This window comes from Lasiosphaeria miniovina, assembly GCF_030549165.1.
Source record: "Lasiosphaeria miniovina strain SMH2392-1A chromosome Unknown B0T26scaffold_8, whole genome shotgun sequence".
Classification (NCBI taxonomy): domain Eukaryota; kingdom Fungi; phylum Ascomycota; class Sordariomycetes; order Sordariales; family Lasiosphaeriaceae; genus Lasiosphaeria; species Lasiosphaeria miniovina.
In genome coordinates, this window is record NW_026848227.1 from 1,249,526 (window position 1) to 1,269,052 (window position 19,527).

General features: G+C 51.4%; 4 protein-coding genes across 4 annotated transcripts; 2 read left to right on the top strand and 2 right to left on the bottom strand.

Annotated features, from left to right (window-relative positions):
• Positions 1–1,466: 1,466 nt before the first annotated feature.
• B0T26DRAFT_730624 (uncharacterized protein) lies at positions 1,467–2,293 on the bottom strand (the record flags this gene model as incomplete). The annotated part of the gene is made up of 3 exons (XM_060443021.1): positions 1,467–1,739; positions 1,778–1,822; positions 2,166–2,293. Coding segments are annotated over 2 exons (222 nt in total), but the record flags the coding sequence as incomplete, so codon positions are not given.
• A 698-nt stretch (positions 2,294–2,991) lies between these two features.
• Positions 2,992–3,806, top strand: B0T26DRAFT_680980 (uncharacterized protein; the record flags this gene model as incomplete). The annotated part of the gene is made up of 4 exons (XM_060440580.1): positions 2,992–3,074; positions 3,148–3,173; positions 3,215–3,355; positions 3,574–3,806. The coding sequence occupies 4 exons, from the start codon at positions 2,992–2,994 to the stop codon at positions 3,804–3,806; spliced, it is 483 nt and encodes a 160-aa protein (XP_060290140.1).
• A 3,347-nt stretch (positions 3,807–7,153) lies between these two features.
• B0T26DRAFT_792425 (uncharacterized protein) lies at positions 7,154–8,200 on the bottom strand (the record flags this gene model as incomplete). The annotated part of the gene is made up of 2 exons (XM_060446869.1): positions 7,154–7,981; positions 8,180–8,200. 2 exons carry the CDS (start codon positions 8,198–8,200, stop codon positions 7,154–7,156), a joined length of 849 nt encoding a protein of 282 aa, XP_060290141.1.
• A 6,594-nt stretch (positions 8,201–14,794) lies between these two features.
• On the top strand, positions 14,795–16,725 carry B0T26DRAFT_680983 (uncharacterized protein; the record flags this gene model as incomplete). Its single annotated transcript, XM_060440581.1, has 7 exons — positions 14,795–15,024; positions 15,179–15,216; positions 15,258–15,669; positions 15,941–16,058; positions 16,135–16,215; positions 16,254–16,424; positions 16,561–16,725. The coding sequence occupies 7 exons, from the start codon at positions 14,795–14,797 to the stop codon at positions 16,723–16,725; spliced, it is 1,215 nt and encodes a 404-aa protein (XP_060290142.1).
• Between the last annotated feature and the right edge of the window lie 2,802 nt (positions 16,726–19,527).

Below are 19,527 nucleotides of genomic sequence, written 5' to 3' on the forward strand. Positions count from 1 at the left end.
GTAATTGAGTAATCGTACTTCCATTCCCGGAATTCCTTCGTCAGGTTGAAGTAATCAGGAAAGTGTTGTCCTTGAAGACTGGCCCCGGTAAATATGATCACGGGCTTCAAACGAACGCCCTCAGCAGTGCCGCATTCGATAACTGAAACCCAGGTTGTTGCATCAGAGCTTTTCACGTAGGTTTGGTTCGTCAGGGAGCTTCCTATGACCTTTCCGGCCCGGGTCTCGAGCTCCTGCATGCCGTGCTCATCCATGTTAGCGATGTTGGCCGGGATGACCTTTTTATCCTTGATTTGGAAGGCCAGGCGCTTGAAGAAAGCTTCATAAGCTTCACGAGTAAATCCGCAGACTCGAGAGGATTCCAACAAGGTTGAATTCTTCATCTTTACCGCCGGGTTGCGGCGTAGGAAGCGGTCCACATATCGCTCCCCAATGGTCTTTTTCGTGCCGGCCTCATTGAGTATAGCTTGAGCGAATCTCTGCACCTGACGACGGCTAGGAGCCCTGCCTGCAGCCTCCTCATTGAGGCACCAGTCGGCTAGGAAGCTTTCCTGCGCATTGGAGAGGTTTCTTTCGGCTTGTTTACTTTGTGCTCGATTTTCTGCCCCGTGGATGCGTTTGCAGAGGGTAGAAGGAGGGATCCCGAAGTCATGCGCGGCCTGCTTCTGCGATGCGCCCTGTTCAACTGCAAGTATTGCAGATTGAATTAACTGCTCTCGACGGTTCGACATGATGTATTTTGAAGCTATTCGAGCCTGAATTGATGAAGTTGTGTTGTGTTGAAGTTGAAGGGCGGGAAATTAGATGACAGGGGCAGAGATTTCGTTGTGGGGCGATTTCTTTGTTGGGTCGCCACGTCTAGAGAAACTGGACAAACATTAATGCTGTTCACTTGAGCTCGGAAGCAGACAAGAAGTGTAACTATTACCGGAGAAACTGGAGAAATTGGAGAAACAGTAATGCTATTTACATCAACCCCCAAAAGTGTCAGGGGCTTGAATGGTAAAGAGATGAAAAGCCACTAACAACATGGCCTCTTCCAAGGACCCAGACGCCGATTTTTAGTAGATTGATAACACAAGACAGCGATATAATAAATATGTAGTAGTAATTTGTATATTTGTCACGGCAGGTGCAGACAGCTGACCAGATTAGTGGGCCCCGTTATGGGCCTCTGGTCACAACGGATTTAGGCGGTGGTCTGTGCACCCCGCAACCACGTTACCCACACCACAGCCTACTTCCCCCGCGCCCTGCCTGGGCCTAGAAGCTTCTCTCCTTTTTCCTTCTTTAGCTTTAAATTCTACGAATACAGCAACCACATTGCAGCTCTACCTCTTTGCAGTTGACTGTGCGGTGACAATGTCGCTGAAAGCTCTCCAAAGTAGGTATCTTTTGGACACGAGGGTTGAGCAAATAGATGAGAATAGCACCAAAGACAATAGCATTGAGCATGTCGCTATGCCATTTGTTGGTAAAACAAGGACAATAGATACGGTCGTCTACTCTCTCTGTAGCAGAATTTGGAACCAATGGCCAACGTCCGTTCTCTACTTGTCGTCTTACAAGAGGATGGCGCTGGGAATGTGCTGTTCCGAAGGCGGAGCATCCACAGCATCAGGTAACAGCTCTAGGGAGAAGCCTGCTTCACTTTGAGCCAGGCTTAGAAATTCCAGTGGGGAGCCGGTTTCGGTTTCAGGTCGAGGCTCTGGACTCAATGAATGTGGTGAAGGAGGCGCCTCATGTCGACGACGGGCTCTTCTGGAGAGGAGTCTACTTCATCTGGTCCCGGGCTTAGCGAGTCTGGGAAAGAGCTATCGGTGGCTCCATCATGACATATACTTAGAAGACTCGCTGGCTCATCGAGAGGGCCTCAGGGTGGGCGGCGATATATTCGACACCCCTATACGAATATTTCGCGAATATGATACGCTGAAATCGACAGAAGCTCTAGTGAGGTTAACGTTAAAAATTAGTGGGATGAATACTGTAACTTAGCGGGCTGGCGCTAAGCTACAGCGGGTATTTTCCCTTCACGTTTTGCTGCCAGCTCGCCCCCTATGGTGCCCGCAACAGCAGTCCTCATCTCGCTAAGTTTTAGTGCATCATATTCGCCGAATATTTGTACAGGGGTATCGAATATATCGCCGCCCACCCTGGAGGGCCTCCAAGAACTGCCTCCTCAGTGGCTGGGCTATTTGTACCCGTCCGAGAGTCTATTTCAGTTATTCCGAGGCCTTCCGGCTCTGGGCTGAAATGGCGCGAGACACATGCCGATTCTGCAGGGCTCAATATATCTGAGACAACGTCCTCTGGGTCCGATTCAGCGTATCTTAGCTCTAATTTGGCGTCCTCTTGCTCCGACTTTGCTTGCTCTGGCTCTGAGTCATCGCCTTCTGGCTGTGACTTTACGTGCTCTAGACCCGAGTCTGCGTTTTGGCGTAGGCTGGGGAGCCAAGTAGAGGGTAGGTCGCAGGGAACTGTACCCTAGGATCCAAGTGTAGGGTAGGTCGTAGGAAACTGTGCCCTACGACCCAGTGGGCTGTGGAGAACTCTGCCCTGTGGTCAGGGTCTTCTTGGGCGGTGAAAGTGCTGAAGAAGACAAAGAGGAGTTGTATTATAAAGAGGGTCGAGTACAAAGTTTGGTAAGTGCAAATGCTTGCTTAAGGAGAGAGAAAGGAAATCTATCTAAGGAAAAGGCAAGGAAAACGCAAGTAATGCAGTATACGAATATGAGATGAAAAACCCAGTGGAAAAAACAGAAAAAATACGTGCAGGCTCAAAAAGAGTCACTCCGCCGATGAAGGTCAAAAGCACACTTACAACAAATATCGGAGTTTTTCTTCCATCACACAATTAACAAAAAAAACACTCCTGTATGCCAACTTTTGCACAACTAGCAAACTAGTCAATCAGGCCAGAACCCAATACACCGCTGCAAGAAAAGCAACAGCCAGAGCCTAGTACACCGCTGCAAGAAAAGCAACAGCCATGGCCAAGCCTGCAACGACGCGCGTAAAAGATGCGCTCAAGCAATGCGACAAGTACGGGCGCGAGGATTGGAGCGACCGCGAGTGTGGCCTTGTAGTCGCGGCTCTGAAGCGAAATGACTAAAAGACAAACTAACCTAGCTCTCACGAAGCCTAGCGCATCAGCAAACAGCGTCTCGACAAGTTTGTCAAGACCGTTTAAGCCTACCCAAACTGCACAACAGCAGCCAGCGCCGCAGCCGACATTGCTTGGCCGCAAATGGAGCACGTTAAGGCAGTTTACATCCTGTGTAAAGGAAAGCCGCGCGACATATACATAGAGGCACTGGAGGGTGCGAAGCTCGAGAACATGATCAAAGGCGATGGTCATCGCGCGTATGATAAATGGTAGACTGATAGCATTCCAAAGAACGATCTTTTCTTCAAGACCGCGTACGCAATCGAGGAAGGAGCCAGCAATTGACTGGGGCGAACTCCGACTATGAGTAAACTCCTATTCGCCTCGAAATCATCACCTGCGAAGCCATCACCAGCAGACTCAAGCCTTGATTCACTACTTTACACCTGAAGAGAGGAAACCCAGCGTCTGGACTCAACTCATCTGAGTCCGACATCGAGATTGTCAAGCCACCCATGAAGAAGAAGAAGGTGGTCGAGGACGAATTGGATGACCAGGACAAGCGGATTGCCATACTCGAGCAAAAAATCAAGGAGCTTGAGAGCAAACTCAACAAGCAGAATAACTTGATTAAAGCCATACTGCAGAAGCTCACGACGCTCGACGAGCGTGACCAAAGACTATATCGCCATGACTGAGAAGATCTGACGCGACACCACTGAGCCAATGGACGTCATTCACTCGCGCAACATGTTCCACAGCGCAATCGATCGCGCCCAAGAAGGCAAAGGAGACAAAGTGGGAGGGACGGAGAATATGGTCGCCGACTACGTCTTCAAGGTGCGAAAGAGAATTGTGACGAATACGTATGACGGCACCGAGGCAGCATACGAATTGTTTATTGAAGAGATGCGCAGTTTGACCAGCACAGAGACAGGAAAGATGGGCGTCATAATGGAAGAGGGACAGTTGGTTATGACAAATGAAGCATGTGAAAGCATCAAGGATTAGGCCAATCAGAATGCAGCACAGGAAGAGTTCTAGGGGCTTGCACTTAGGATATGTATTACGTAATTAGTACACGGCCCTACCACAATCATTCAGGCCCTCGTAGGGCACTCTAGCTTGTTAAACCAATCACCTTCTTTTCTTCTCTCATTCCAGCGTAGCATTAGCCATAACGTATTTGATAAGCGAGTTAGCCATGATAAGCAAGTTAGCTACCTTAACGAGACCGGGTAGCGTGCGCAGCCAAATGCGATAAGAAATTGATAAGATCACTAACAATTTACTAACATCTTTTTGCTTGTGCCCTACCAAATCTCGTTAAGGTGGCCAACTCGCTTATCATGGCTAACTTGCATATCATGAACGTTAACAATATATTGGGAATTATCACGGCTGTCACCACACAGTCAACTAGATAAGGCAAGGCTGCATTAAGGTCGCTGTATTCGTAGAATCTATGTCTATGTTTGGGTAGTCTTGGTTCCCGAAACTGACTGGAGTTATCATGTGGGGGATCAACGACCAGCACGTTATCTAGAAGATTTGTCTATGCTGCTGTTCACTCCTGCATGCCAAAGGCAGGTAATCTTGGTTCCCCAAGATATCTCGAGTCATCGTGGAGGATTAACGACCGCACGTTATCCAGAAGATTTGTCTTGCTGCTATTCACCTGCCTGCCCTCTGATCTACATGTATTTTTTGGTATCTTGGTTCTCCGACTCAACATATCTCGAGTCATGGTGGGTATTAACGACCGCTGCTGTTCACTCCTGCATGTCAAAGGCAGGTCATCTTTGTTCTCTAAGACTCAAACCAATATCTCGACATCTCAGTCCTTATAAGTGCTTCGGCGGTAATTAGTTCTTGTAGGTATTTCGGCAGTCCTTGGTGTTTCGGCGGCGTATCTCATTCCTGGCTAGTGTTTTGGCGGCAGATTATTCCTTAGCTGGCGGCTTTCTGGCGGCTTTCTTATTTACTTGGCCAGCGGCTTTGTAGGAAAATTCTCCCGAGGCTTCTAAGTTTGACCTAGATGCTGCTCTTGGCAACCTCGCTGACTGACCCTTGTGGAAATTGCGAAAAGCTTATCGGATAGGGCGGTTGCACCAAGCTCAAAGAGTGCTTCGGCGCAGAGCGCATCCGGGGAACGTTCCTCAGCAACGGAAATGTGGAATGTTCGCCGAGGCAGCTTCTCGTTCTCGGTGAATTGTGCAACGGCTGTCACCGAAATCCAACTGGCAGCCGGAAATGGCATCGCTCCTGTCATCGAGGAATTCGAGCATGAGAAGAACCAGGTCTTCCTCGAGCCAACGAAGATAAATCAATCCGTCCATTTGTCCAATTTGGTGATCAAAATCAGCGCAGGACCTGGGTGCCAGAGATGGCATTGTCGACTTGCAGAGATGGCAAGTTGTCGGGCTTCTCAAGGCCGCTCCATATGGATTGTGGGGGAAACGTGAGACTTCAATCTCGTTGCTATCCACACAACCACGTGCCCTTTTCCCGCTCACCTACCATAACACCAAGAAAGATACAACACCACTCATGGGGGGGTTAGTTAACACTAGATGTAACGTCACAGACAATGCTAAAGAAGGCCATTCAGGGGCGAACAGCGACCTTGCTCAGCTGCTCAACGACAAGAGCGGCAGCTCCAAGCTAGTGATAGGTGTTTGCCTAACCGCGCTGCGCCGATAAGACCCAACAACGAGCCGCTGAAGCTAGCCAGCCAGCTAGGGCAACAGCCCCTGCCGTCTCTGACCTACTCAGTTGGGTAGCCTGAACTAGAGTCGGATATATCACTCCCTCACCTCCCTGTGGCCCACACATCTCCCCTTTCTTCATCTCCTGTCCGGCTCCACACTGGTTCGAATCCCTAACCATCACCTTCCCATCCACTTGTATCCTCTTCGTCCTACTGCTACTGTCAGCCTTCCTCAGCTGCCACCGCACAACTTCACAACCTGTACTTGACATCAGATTGTCGGAACCGAGAACTCACCTTTCCGCAACACAAGTCTATTCCTGATAGACACTCAACTCTTCCACCCCCTCGTAATACGTAAACAATGTCCCAGTATCATCCTCCTCGCCTGTCCCGCCCCGAGCCCAGACACAATAACCCTCGGAGTACAGACCGACACGGACACACAGAGCGCCGTATCCCGTCAAGTTATTGTCTAGGCGGAAGGAGACGGCGGCGCCGTCGGGGAGGGTGTAATCTGTGGACTAGTCGGAGAGGTTCTAGAGCGGGGTTTCTGGATTGGGAAAGGAGCAAGGGGGCAAAGGCAGAGGAGTAGAGGATGTCAGAAAGGGAATAGTGAGGAGGACTGTGATTCTTTGGTATGCGTGTAGAAGGCGAGCCATAATCTAGTAACTTAGGAGCGAGGTTGCTAGGGCGAGTTTGTTGGGGCGAAGTTGCTGTTTGGTGGGATTCTGGTTGAGATGAGGGCCGACTTGTGGAGGTTCAGGTTGGGTTGGGGCTCGATGCGGGGAGGCAGCTCTCGGCTGAATACCTCGTTGATACTTGACGTAGCCGAGCTAGACTAGTCTGGTTAAATACGAATGTGTAAAGTGCACGTTGGTGACACAAGTCAGCAATGGCTCCGACGTGGCGGCGCCGGGATATAGTCGGCTGTTCCAAATACGGAAGCCTGCTTCCGTAGGTTACGTGCTGAATCGTAGTCTTGTATTGTACTTAACTACCGCAGCGGCAGAGTTAAACTGATGGAGAGATGGACGACGGATTCGGGAGCGGAGGGGTTCATAAGACTTGACTTATGAAGGTTAGATCAGCTGACGGGGCATCATCGGCAGCGGCATCAGCAGCACTATTGTTTGGCAGCAAGCAGGCAGCAAGCAAGCAAGGTTGCGAACAAGTTGTTACTGCATAACTACCTAATGAAGATAAGAGCTAATACAGTCCCAATTCCACGGAAATGACAAGGATAACCTCCCATGGCAAAACCGCGCTAGAGCTAATGCAGTCCTAATTCTACAGAAATGGTGTAGAGGCAGGGTGTTTTCCACCTTAACACTCTTAGCGTTGAGGATGTCCGTCGGGAGGTGCGCCTCCGGGGGGCGCCGTGAAGCCGGGGGGCGCCGTGAAGCCGGAGGGCGCTGTGAAGCTGGGGGGCAGCGGCGTATCGGCAGGAGCGGTACCGGGGAAACCGCTCGAGGAAGAGATTCCGGGGTAGATGGGCGGAGCGGTAGGAAGACCGGGAGGGCCACCAGGATACATGTGGAAAGCAGGGGCAAGTGTCTGCTGCTTGGGAATGATGTTGTGCATTTTACCTTCGGCGGCCAGCTTGCGTTCGGCCTCGTCGCCGTGACGCTCGCCATTTCCCTCCTTTTTATAAGCGTACTCGACAACGATGGCCTTGCTCAGGAGGTACTGGTTATTCATGGTAGCCTGGGCATTGTCGGTAGCCTCGAAGGAGTCGAAGCTCACGAAGCCGTAGCCCTTGGACATGTTGCTCTCGTCGCGGATGATGGTGGGCTGGCGCAGGATCTGGCCAAACTGGCTGAAGGTGTCGTATAGCATCTTCTCGTCAACTAGCGAGTCGAGCTTGCCGATGAATAGCTCGGCGCCGACCTCGACCTTCTTCTCCTCGTCGGCACTAGCTTTCTTGACGCGGATAGGCTTGCCCCAGACGCGGATGCCGTTGAGCACCTTAGAGGCGTACTCGGCCGAGGCAGGCGTCTCGAACTCGACGAAGCCGTAGCCGTGGTGGGTCTGAGAGATGCGGTCCCGGGGCATGTGCGCCTCGCGCACGCGGCCAACCTGGGTCATCAGCTCCATGAGCAGCGCGGGCGTGAAGCGCTCATCGATGTTGGCGACAAAGACAGTGGCGTCTTTGTCCTGTTTCTTTTCCCTGTCGAGTTGGTTGGGCGACCAGGCGCGTTACGTCAGTCGTGCTCACTCTTGCTCTAGGAGCGACTGGACAGAAGTGGGGGGACTGGACAGAAGTGGGGGGACTGGACAGAAGTGGGGGGGCTGGACAGAAGTGGACGAGAGGCTGAGAGGGACAGAAGTAGACGGGAGGCTGAGAGACCCTAGGCATACATACCAGCGTCTCAACGCCATTTGAGCTCGAGTCCAAGCAGAATCAAGTCCAAGCAGAACCGGCAAGTGCAAGATGCGCTCCAAGTGCAGCGCTCCAAGTGCAGCGCTCCAAGTGCAGCGCTCCAAGTGCGAGATACGCACTGCTTCTCTTTTCTCAGACGTGGTTTTGAGACGATTGCTGTGAGTGCGGTTGCGGATAATCCACAAGATGATTCAAGTGACGCAGCGAGAGTTTGAATTCGTGGCGTACCACGCGCGGCAGGCAGTTTGAGCTTCCACCCAAATCGCACTGTAATAATTCAGCTAGCACACACTGTGAGCACACACTGAGCAAGTGCACTTGCGTTATCTTGGGGCGGCCGGAGCGGAGTATCCTGCCCCCGGGACAGCATGAAAAGTAGGCCAATAAGGGCCTTAGTAGGTACATAGTAGGCTAATAGGGGCCCTTAGTAGCTACATAGTGTACCAAGTACCCTTAGTCAAATACGTTGCAAAAAGACATTTCTTGCGTCTAGCGCCGCCCTACCGAAACTCGGCGTCACAATGTTTACTCTGTCGGAGGAATTAAAGAACTGGAAGCCAACGAATATAAGTCTTCTTAGTCTTCTCTAGCACCTTCTGTTGCCTCCCGAGGACCCTGACTATAGGGTAGAGTCCCTGCAGCCTACGAGGTAGACTGCCGAGCAGAGCACTCACGGTTTAGGTAAGCGGCCTGTATCAGAGTTCTACAGACCTGTTGCAGTCACCTCACTCTGGACTGACGCTTCCTTCGCTGATGATACCCTTGATCGGAAGAGCTCTCAGGGCTACGTGCTGTCTAGCGGGCTATGGCCTAGGGCGAACAAATAGACCACCGTGACGACTTCAACCACTAGTTACGCCAGGCAGTCTACAGGAAAGAAATACGCGTCGAACATGTCTCCACGGCATGCATGCTCGCTGACGGGCTCACGAGACGCTGAAATGGAGCCATTCAGGCTTTCAGAGACCAAGTTGGTCTTGTTGACATGACGACCATGACGAGAAGCCAAAATGGCGGGACAAGAGTGGGTTATATCGGGATAGAGAGTTACACCGGATTGTACTTGGTGTGAGGTGTTTGGCTGTAGAAATGATAGCGGTATGCCTCTTACTGCGTTGTATCTCTACCCAGGAGACAGCCTGGTCATTTCCTAGCATAATCAAGACGTCTTCTCAACTCTGTCCTCTGCATGTTGCCTATTTCCTGCCAAGATTCGGGGCATTGTGGAATACAGCAATGCCTGAGCATCTTGACGCGGAAACACTAGTTTATCACAACCCCAACGCAAGAATTCAAGCCGCAAGGCCATAGACTTCATCAAAGAGGATGTCGGCATGTAATTGAAGAAACTACGAACCAAGCCAGCGTGCGGCCAGCACCCAGCACTGTTGACTGACCCCTGCAGATGAAGCCTCACGACCTGAGCCGGCTGTCGAAACCAGTGCAGATCAAGCCTCACGGCCCGAGCCAGCCGTACCGTCAGGAAGCTGCGTAGCAGGGGCCCCGATGAATCCTCGACAACCCCTCCCTCCTGCGAAGACCACCGCCCGGCGAATCCTCGACAACCCCTCTATCCCGCGAAGACCACCGCCCGCCGCTGGCTCCCCAGTGCCCGACAGCCGAGCCAGCAGCTCGCAGCCACAGCCAAAGGAACTGCTTCGCTCTATCCTTCAGCATGATTGAGCATGCCTTGTGGTGTAGCTGAGGTGGAATGCCGGCTCTCTCGCACAAGTCCACAGAGATATGCATCTCCGAGTCCGAGATTTCGTAGAGCCGCCTCGCAACTTTTCATGGCTGTCGCTATACATATTGACTAGGTCTGCCCACATACGTATATTATATTTGTTGAGCATGCCCGTGTATCGGTGATTACTCGACGAATCTCAGCTATCTACCTTAGGCGAAATATATCTAGTGGGGGGATGAATACAAATGAGTGACTGATGGTGAACACGGATGAGCGACTACGACGAGCTCCCTTGCCTTGTCCAAAAACCGACTCCTTTCCCTCCAAAACCCAAATGAGCCACGGTGAAAAGCGAACCTGCGTTGCCAGTTCACCACCTTGCGCTCTTCGGATGTCGTCTAGACAAGTTTATGTCCACCTACGCTCCTCGGATGTCGTCTAGACGAGCTGCATGTCCACCTACTACGCTCCTCAGATGTTGTCCAGAGCGAACTAGATACCCATCAGGCGTACTCCTCGTCCCTAATTGAGGATGGCTACCACCTTCTGGTAGAGGCGTGTAAAGTTCTGAGTACTTGGTAGAGCCAACTGCCAGGGCAAAATTCTGATAGCCGTAGTAGCACCAAAACTCAAATTCTAATGCTACATTGAGGCAACACCAGAATTTTTAGAGTCCAACTACTAAGGCGAAATCTCGACAACTAGAAAGGGTCGCTTTAGAGACAACCACAAACGTTATTTACCCGCCTTTCTTTCCAGGTTCCAGCTTGGTCCTTTTTCTTGGCCAACTTACCTCATATAACGTGTCACTTCATTTGGGCAGTGGCAGTGCTCGTGGAATGTAAGATGAGTACCGGAGTGGTAATTGTCACGACCAGGGCAAGGCATTGAGGTGAACTCAGTCCATTGGGTGCTATCGACGAAGATTCTAAACTGAGGAAGGAAAGAAGGAAAAGTCCAACAACGCGTCGCGTGCTCGCGAATAAGTTTTCATCTATCAGTGGGGTAGGTGGGGCCTCGAGGAGGCTTCTGATAGGCCTGGGGTTCTGGGCGGCTCTGGCTGCTTGAGGGCCAGTTTGGTGGACGGGTCCTCACAGTAATACCCTTCTTGTCTTGCGTGGCTTGTAGCTTGATATAGAATCATCCCGTCCCTCCTTCCCTAGCCATTGCCTGCGCCCTACGCTCGTCTCTGATAATTTCTCCTCACCTCCCGCTTCGCTGACTCTGCCCACACACAAGAGTCAAAAAGCCGCGGTATTAAGTTCCCAAAAAGTTTCTATTACAGTCGGCACACTATTGGCCGGGCAAAATAACATCAAAAACAACCAACTCGCTCTCCACGTATAAGCAGTCCTCCTATTTGGTCCTAGTTCTTATGATTAACCTTGGCGTCTAGGTTTTGAGTGTCCGTAGTTGAATTGAAATCTTTCCTAGTAGCGGTAGTGCTAGTAGCGGTCGTGCTAGTAGCGGTAATGTTAGTAGCGGTAGTGGCAGTAAGGTGTTGATGTTGATGCCGAGTATGGCGGTTATGATGATGACGGCTATGATGATGATGATAATGGAAAGACTGGAATTGTGTTAGTGGTGGACTCTCTTTATAGATATTTGCCTTCAGATATCGCGAATACCACTAACCGAGTTCGTGACTACGATTGCTTTAAGGTAGCAGATCTTGACAAACAGTTATAGCCGGCGTGTTATAACGAAACAGACGTTGTTATAAGGATGTCTCTCCGGCATGAGACCTGGTAGTTTGCTATATTGCTTTCCCGTTTGGAGCACGTAGATGGATGTCTATTGTTACAAACTCAGTATAATTTGTTGCAATTGAAACAGTCAGGGTGTTTGCTTGTTGCCGAACAGCCACCTGGCATTGACATCTTGCCATTCTCTCAACACACAGAGACCAGATTTATAATAAAAACTATTTTCTGAGTTTACAAAAGACCTTTGAAGCAGTTTGCCATGTCGGGAAGTTTGCAAGTTCCAGCTCCAATCCTTATCTTATAGAGCTTGATTATTGGGGCTTTGACCTGTCGGTAGGATCCCCCCATCTTGAACCTGCCAATTTCGACACAAAGGAAGCACACAAAGTCTTTCCAGAGGCCTGGAGTTACCTGTGCACTGACCAAGTCTGCTTCTCCGGTCAGAGGTTAGAAATTACCTCGCACTTCTTCAGATCAACTTCACCCTACATTAGTCGGACAACCTATTGTTGTCTCTTTTTCATAATATTCAGTACCTGTATTAAACTAGAGCTGAAAAGTGTCGACCTATGAAACTGCCATTTAGTCTTGTGACTATTTATCTAATAATCAGCCAATCTAATCTCTTTCTCTAACTATCTAGCTTATTATATACTGTAGGAATCACCAGGGTACCGGTACTGGAAACAGCATGGTGCGCTGCGCGCCGTAAGGTGGTGGTTCAAGTGATGGATTCGTTTGTGTCTGTCTTGTCTTTTTGTCTATCTGAACAGGTGGGCGTAGGCCAATATATATGCATCTGTCAGGCCCGCTCCTCCACAGACGTTGCTGTGGCCAGGAATGCGGAGCCGCATTCCTTGGATCAGCGCGTCATTCCAGTATGTTATTCCAACATATACCTATTCTTGCTTACCTTGCGATTGTCCTATTGTTGCCCTATTTCCGTCCCAACACATACCCAAGAATTTTAGAGCCGCCAAAATGCGTATGACCTCTTACCCATGCGAGGTACGGCGATGTATGAAAGGCGATGAATTGCTTATGGAAGTTAAAATTTATCAGCCCGCAGGCGGGAGATCTATGTGGCATGGACAAGGTAGATCCGGGGGGACTATTTGGTAGACCCGGCTGGGCCAGATTTTGGCCTGTGCCAGCACATCACCTTTCACTCACTTTGCCGCACTCAGTCCTGTCCGGCCGCTGTTTCGTCTCAATATGCGCCCACAAAAAATTAACGGTCGCCAAAAAGCGGCAGCCCTCTTTTAATTTCCAAATTCTTAACATTTTCACCTCTTTACACCACCACCTCTTCACACTACCGCCTCTCTACACTACCGCCTCTCCACACTACCGCCTCTCCATACTACCCCCTCTCTACACTACCGCGCCTGCCATCTACCTACCCGCTTTTTATCCACGACTTTTGTGTGACGTTATAACGCTTACCCCTGGCCATCTCATCTAATAAGATGTTTTTCGCGTGGATATATAATATGATCAACAAGCAGAGTAAGAAAGCCCCCCCCGCGCAGCCAGGCGAAAGTCGCTGGAACTGTCGCTAACCGGGCGCGAACAAAACCCTAGGCAAGCCAAACGGGAAATGCGCTGTAGCCGACGGACAGCAGCGCCAAATGGCCGCGGAGCTACTCAAGACAATTAAGCTGTCGCTGCCAGGAACCAGCAAGGCTGAGATCCGAGAGATCAAGAGCTGGATCATGAAGTATTCTCTTGCGGGTGAGTCTGGCCTTTGCCGCCTTCAAATCGCCTCGCGCAGCGGTGCTGACGAAATACTGAATAGTGGTCGAGAACCGCCCGGTCGAGGCCGACGTATACCACGAGCGACTGATGGGCCTGGCTGCGGCTACTACGCGCGGCTGCGCGTCTGGCGAAACCCCGGTCATTGACACTTGGGGTAGGTCAACTTTGCTAGTCCTCTAAACTCCCTTAAACTGTGAATCTAATGCTAACACGTGGTAGTCATGATCAAGTACCCTGAAATTTCTTGCGAGATTCTTGAACAAGGCTTTTTGGTGGTCCAGGGCGAGTCCGACAAAGAGGAGGAGCCGCTGGTGCGTTCTAACGACGCCTAGAGATACACGCGGGACCGGCCGCCAGATTGCAATTATTTCTCGGGGGTAGACGTCCGCAGATATGTGTGCAAAATTAGGGGACAAAGGTGGGATTAGAACAACAAAATATCGGGTTTGACATCGGCGCTAGTTAGGGATACACAAAAAGGAGCACAAAACGGGATGTGTAGATTTCTAGAATTTAGAGACCGTCTCATAGGCAGGAGAGCAGTGTATGTTGCTTACGCCTTGAAAGCGAGGTCGCTGTGATGCTTACACCTTGAAAGCAAGGTAGCTATTCTTGTCTAGAGGGGATACTAATAGGATAGCAAAATAAATGGAGGATCACATTGCCTGTAATGCTAGACTTGAAGTCAAAGACGCGCGGAAAATGTTGGAGACGACCCGATTTAGGAACCGACGAAGGGAGAAGGACAAAACAGGCTACAAAGTAGCTAGGGAGGAGGATTTACACAAAGAACCCTCAAATCTTGGTAACGAACGACCGGGAATTGGTGTATTAGTAAGCAAAAGGCGCTGCGTCACCCAGAGATTCAACAAGACAGAAAAAAAACGCCGCAACCCCGGCCCTCCCTGAAGTCCCTAATACCCCCATATTAGGTCGCTAGATAATGGATATGAGTAAGGGAGTTAGTCCGGGCACGAGAATGAGGTTCAGAAAGGTCTCTCGAGAAGTTAACGGACTTCAAGCCGAGTTGGTTTTGAAGCAGGCACGAATCAAAGCCCTAGAGGCCGAATTAGAACGCTTGAAGCCTAAGAAAAGAAGGGAAATTCCAAACCTGAATAAACGGTTCATGACTTTGGCTACCACACTACTGGGTAGCAAGGCTCCTGCAGAGTCTCAAGTTGAGGCTCAACTTGCGGCTCAAGCAGAGCCGCAAGAAAAAGAGGTAGATGAATAAGACAACGAGGATGACGCTGCAGATGACAACAATCTACCTGCAAGAATGACCAGATCAGGGCGTTCAACCAGGGTGCCGGAACAAGAGAAGGCAAAGGAGGTACCACCAGCCGCAGCACAGACAAGGCAAGGAGGCACCACCAGCCGCAGCACAGACAAGGCAAGGAGACATCACCAGCCGCAGCAGCACAACAAGAAGAAGGCAAACGATGCCCTCCCTGACGGCCGTCACCACCAGCTGCAGCACGAACAAGAAGGCCAAGGAGACACCATCAGGCCAGGAGACACCACCAGCCGCAGCACAGACAAGAAGGCAAGGAGAGAGAGAGAGGTCTGCGACGACACGGCTCCTCGCGGCTGAGTCACAATTACAGCCAGCCGCAGCAGCACGCACAAGAAGGCAAACGATATGCCCCCTGTTGCGGGGCTCAGCCCTAGAGTTAGCGTTCCAAACTTGCTACAGATTGTCACCACGACAGGTTACGACGCCCTACTGCTTCCAAAATTGAAGCCATCACCAAGCTGCTTTCTGCATTCGAGAGCCCATACTCGGGAGTCTAGTCCAGTTGATTGACCTACTCAGTATTTTCTAGGGCGCAGGTAACAAGCGGGGTCTGCGACCCGAACACAGGTAATCGAGCGGTTACTTTGGCTAGCACTGCGGAGCAACAGCTCTGCGGAACAAAGTCCTTCGAACTCGGAAGGTGGAGACGCCACCAACAAAGCCAACAAAGACCCGCAAGACTATTTACCTTCCCGACAGTGACTACGAGCCTGCCGAGGTCGAGGTTCTTGAGGATGGCACGATTGTTGAGGAGACACGCGACATTCCGCCACTCGGCACCATGAGACCTTCTGACAACTCTGAGGAGGAGTACTGGAAGAAAGTGCTGCTCTCGCCCACTGGTGATGAGACCCCTTTGGCTGGTTATAGCCCTATTAGAGACACTACTGCTGTAGACGAGGAGGACGGTCACGGCTCTGACGAGCCTCGTCCAAGTCGCTCACGGGCGTCTAGCAGTGCTTCGTCCGAGTTCACTGTCTACTCGACGTCTGAGGATGAAGGATATGCTCCCACTGAAGGGTATGTGTCCCGCCACAACTCCCCGTCCAACTCACCCCCAGGCTCTCCACTTACATCTGCGTCCACTCAGGTCGCCTCAACCACAGCTGTAAACCGGCCTCGTATCGTGGTCTCTCTACCAAGCCCGCCTCTGACAAAGCTCCGTCGCGGAAAAGCCCCAGAGACTCGACCTGAGCAGTCTCGACCTGAGCAGTCTCGACCTGAGAGACCTACACGACTGCCACTCGACACAAAGCCTCTGACCCATCAAGCCTGGCGCTCCTACACGTAGGGCACCTGCTTCAGCTGCGCCGGAGCCGGAGCCAGTCCTGGAACTAGTTCATATCCCCGAGGACGACTACGAGGTCGAGAACAGCGAGGATGATGACTACGGAGCAGCGGACCTCGGAGTTGTTGATACTTACATCGGCAGACAACACGGGTGACCACGACAAGAGCTGGGGGGAGTGCCTTGAATTCTTCAAGATTAACTCGGAGCAGTACGCTCGGCAAGAGGCGACTAAGGCGTCTGAGCGCAAGCGTGTGCTAATGAAGAAGTGGCCTAGAGTCAGCGTTGGGTACTTTGACTACTAGTTGTCTGCGAGGCTAAGTCTAAGCTTGACATGAAGACGTTCAAAATTCGCTTCTTCCCGGGGATTGTGATGCTTGACGAATTCTACGAGTACATTCAATCTAGTAGTGACCCCGACTCTGAGCACGTCCCCGTTGTTTCTTGGCTCATGGATGTCAGGGCCGGTGCCACTGGTCTACTTTGTGTCTGTTTGGCACCATATTCGGTGACGAGACAATCTCGGACCTGCGCCCTACCATCTCCCTCCTTGAGAAGGAGACCTAGAACGAGACTCATTTGACAGCCTCGCTACTCGTTACAATTCCCTCTCTACGTCGCAGAGCAACGGCGAGCTGGTTTCACCAGACGACATGCTCGAGTTCCGCCGCTCCCCGAAACACATTCTTTGGAAGATGATGGTGCGGCGCTTCGGCACGGATGAGTTCAGGGGTCGGAAGCTCACAAACATTGGCCTGCTCTGCGTCAACATTTCGCCTTGCTCCTAGCCGACATGCCAGTCCTTGAAGGAGAAAAAGGAGCTGCCTGACCTAGTGGGACAGCGCTCTTTGGGGGGGGAGGAGTTACCTCAACATTTACGACCTTCAGACTTTATTCTCGACGAAGTTGAGAAGAGCTTACCGTTACTGAGACTACCCCAGCCGCAGTAGCTGCGCTCGTGCCTGAGCAAAAGCGAGAGTGGCGTCTAACAGAGCACTCATGGTGGCGTACAAACACAGCAGTCATGGTAGCAGCTATGATCAATAACAGCCTCTCACCTCAGGTTCACAAGAGACTGTTAGCCTGAGGCTGGGATCTTCGCCATCAGGACCCCAGAGTCACCTATGACCTGATCAAGCACGTCAGGCGGGGGGCCTGACGCAGGAAGCCGTCATGGACTTTAATATCGAGTTTGTGAAGATTGACAGACCTTCTCACTGGTACTAGTCGTCATCTTGACTAGTACTAAAGTCTAACAGGTGTCACATACAACGCTGCATCAATTGAGAGCCAAAAAGGTGCTTGTATTCGGAAGGTTCAGAAAGGTGGGCATAACCTGAATACCATAGTTATGCGGCATTTGGCTGACACAGTCTAGGCTGTAAACGGTCTAGCATGTGCGCCACCTGCGCCCATATGTGGCTTAGATGCGGCTCCTTCCGACACTTGCAGGTTAGGGTACAGGGAGCAGGGCTTTTCGCACTCTTTCTTTCCTTTAATAATTTTCAAACAACTAGATCTGGGCTTGTCAAGTTTAGCCTTTTGATGGGCTTCCCGGTGTCACGTGTCACGACCAGGGCAAGGCATTGAGGTGAACTCAGTCCATTGGGTGCTATCGACGAAGATTCTAAACTGAGGAAGGAAAGAAGGAAAAGTCCAACAACGCGTCGCGTGCTCGCGAATAAGTTTTCATCTATCAGTGGGGTAGGTGGGGCCTCGAGGCGGCTTCTGATAGGCCCGGGGTTCTGGGCGGCTCTGGCTGCTTGAGGGCCAGTTTGGTGGACGGGTCCTCACAGACAACGCGTCGCGTGCTCGCGAATAAGTTTTCATCTATCAGTGGGGTAGGTGGGGCCTCGAGGAGGCTTCTGATAGGCCCGGGGGTTCTGGGCGGCTCTGGCTGCTTGAGGGCCAGTTTGGTGGACGGGTCCTCACAGAAGGCATCGCGACCTAGTTCGTTGTCCGAAGACAATGCGGCGTACTGTCAGGCCCGACGAGAGCGTCATATACAAGCTAATTAACCCCGACGTTGTCTATAATCATAACATCAAAGCTGTGAGGACCCGTCCACCAAACTGGCCCTCAAGCAGCCAGAGCCGCCCAGAACCCCCGGGCCTATCAGAAGCCTCCTCGAGGCCCCACCTACCCCACTGATAGATGAAAACTTATTCGCGAGCACGCGACGCGTTGTTGGACTTTTCCTTCTTTCCCTCCTCAGTTTAGAATCTTCGTCGATAGCACCAAATGGATTGAGTTCACCTTAATGCCTTGCCCTGGTCGTGACAAAAGCTATTCACAAAACTTAGCGTGCGAAGGTTTTCTGGGAAATTGCGGGTGTTATGTTTATATAAGCAAAGAAGGTGGCCCATGCATCAGCTTACATAGCGTAGGCACCACAACCTTAGCTTCTTAAAGAATTATCTTCTTTTCTTCTCTCTTTCCAAGATGGCATTAGGCACAACAATGGTAGCTGCGATAACAATATTGTAGCAACTCATACCATAGCATAATCAAGCTCGTTAGGCGCCGATGGGACGATTTTTGTCACGGCCGGCTTGGAATGAGGGCGGAACTCCTCTATTGGGCGCCATAGACGAAGATTCTAAACTAAAGGGAAAAGGGAAAAGAAGCTCAAAAGCCTCCCCTCGCGAGATTCTTCCAGGGCGTCTCAAGGTGGGGCTCTGGCTGGTCGGGTGGATCCACCCAACTGGCGTCTGATTAGTCAGAGCGTCTGGGAGGCCTGGAAGACCAGGCCCTCACAAGTAGTCTAAGCAGAGCTGTAGTCTTTTTTGCATTTTTGGCCCTATTACATAAGCGAATTCAACGAAGTCAGCTTCGCATTTTACTGCAGATTTGAACGATTTGAGCAAATCTACGGTCCTGAGCTTCAATTACCGCATTTGGAAGTGTGTTGACATTGGCGACGGCGGCGAGGTGCAATTGCTGTATAATTGCGTTGCCAGCGCGTAGAGCGGGGAAGACAGCGAATGTGGTAATTTTAGCTGTAACGCTTAGGCGCCTATGTACCTACAGTATATGGGGACATTTTAGCAGTCGGAGTATACGCACACAATTTATAATTTAATATTCGTTTCGCCGACCGCGCAACCCGTCGCTCCCGCAGGGCAATTCGCGAAAGACGGACAATCGACGACTCGCGCCAAAGACTTTGGCAGCGGCCCCCTCAAGCTCTAAACCGACCCCTCCGTCAACTAGAGCGTGCGCATCATCGCCGACGACGACCGCTTCGTCGCCGACGCCGACCGCTTCGTCGCCGACGCCAACCACTTCATCCGCCAGAGAGCGCCAAGGCCGATGGAGGAGGTCCAATGGAGCGCGCTATGAGCACCGTCTTTGATAGTAACACGTCGAAGCCGGCCATCTCGTCTTTCATCTCTACGTGAGCGGGCAGCTTTGATAGTATTCCCAGTCTCCCTTGCCGGTATTCTCACGCACTCGAAATTTGGGGCTGACCTGTGAGATGATAGGGAGATCGGGCTTGAGGCTGTCGACGGCCGCCGCACGACCGCTACCGGCACTGGCAGTCGGCGGGCGCCGTGCTGTTCGTCGGCGCTGTCGCCCGCGGCGTGCCG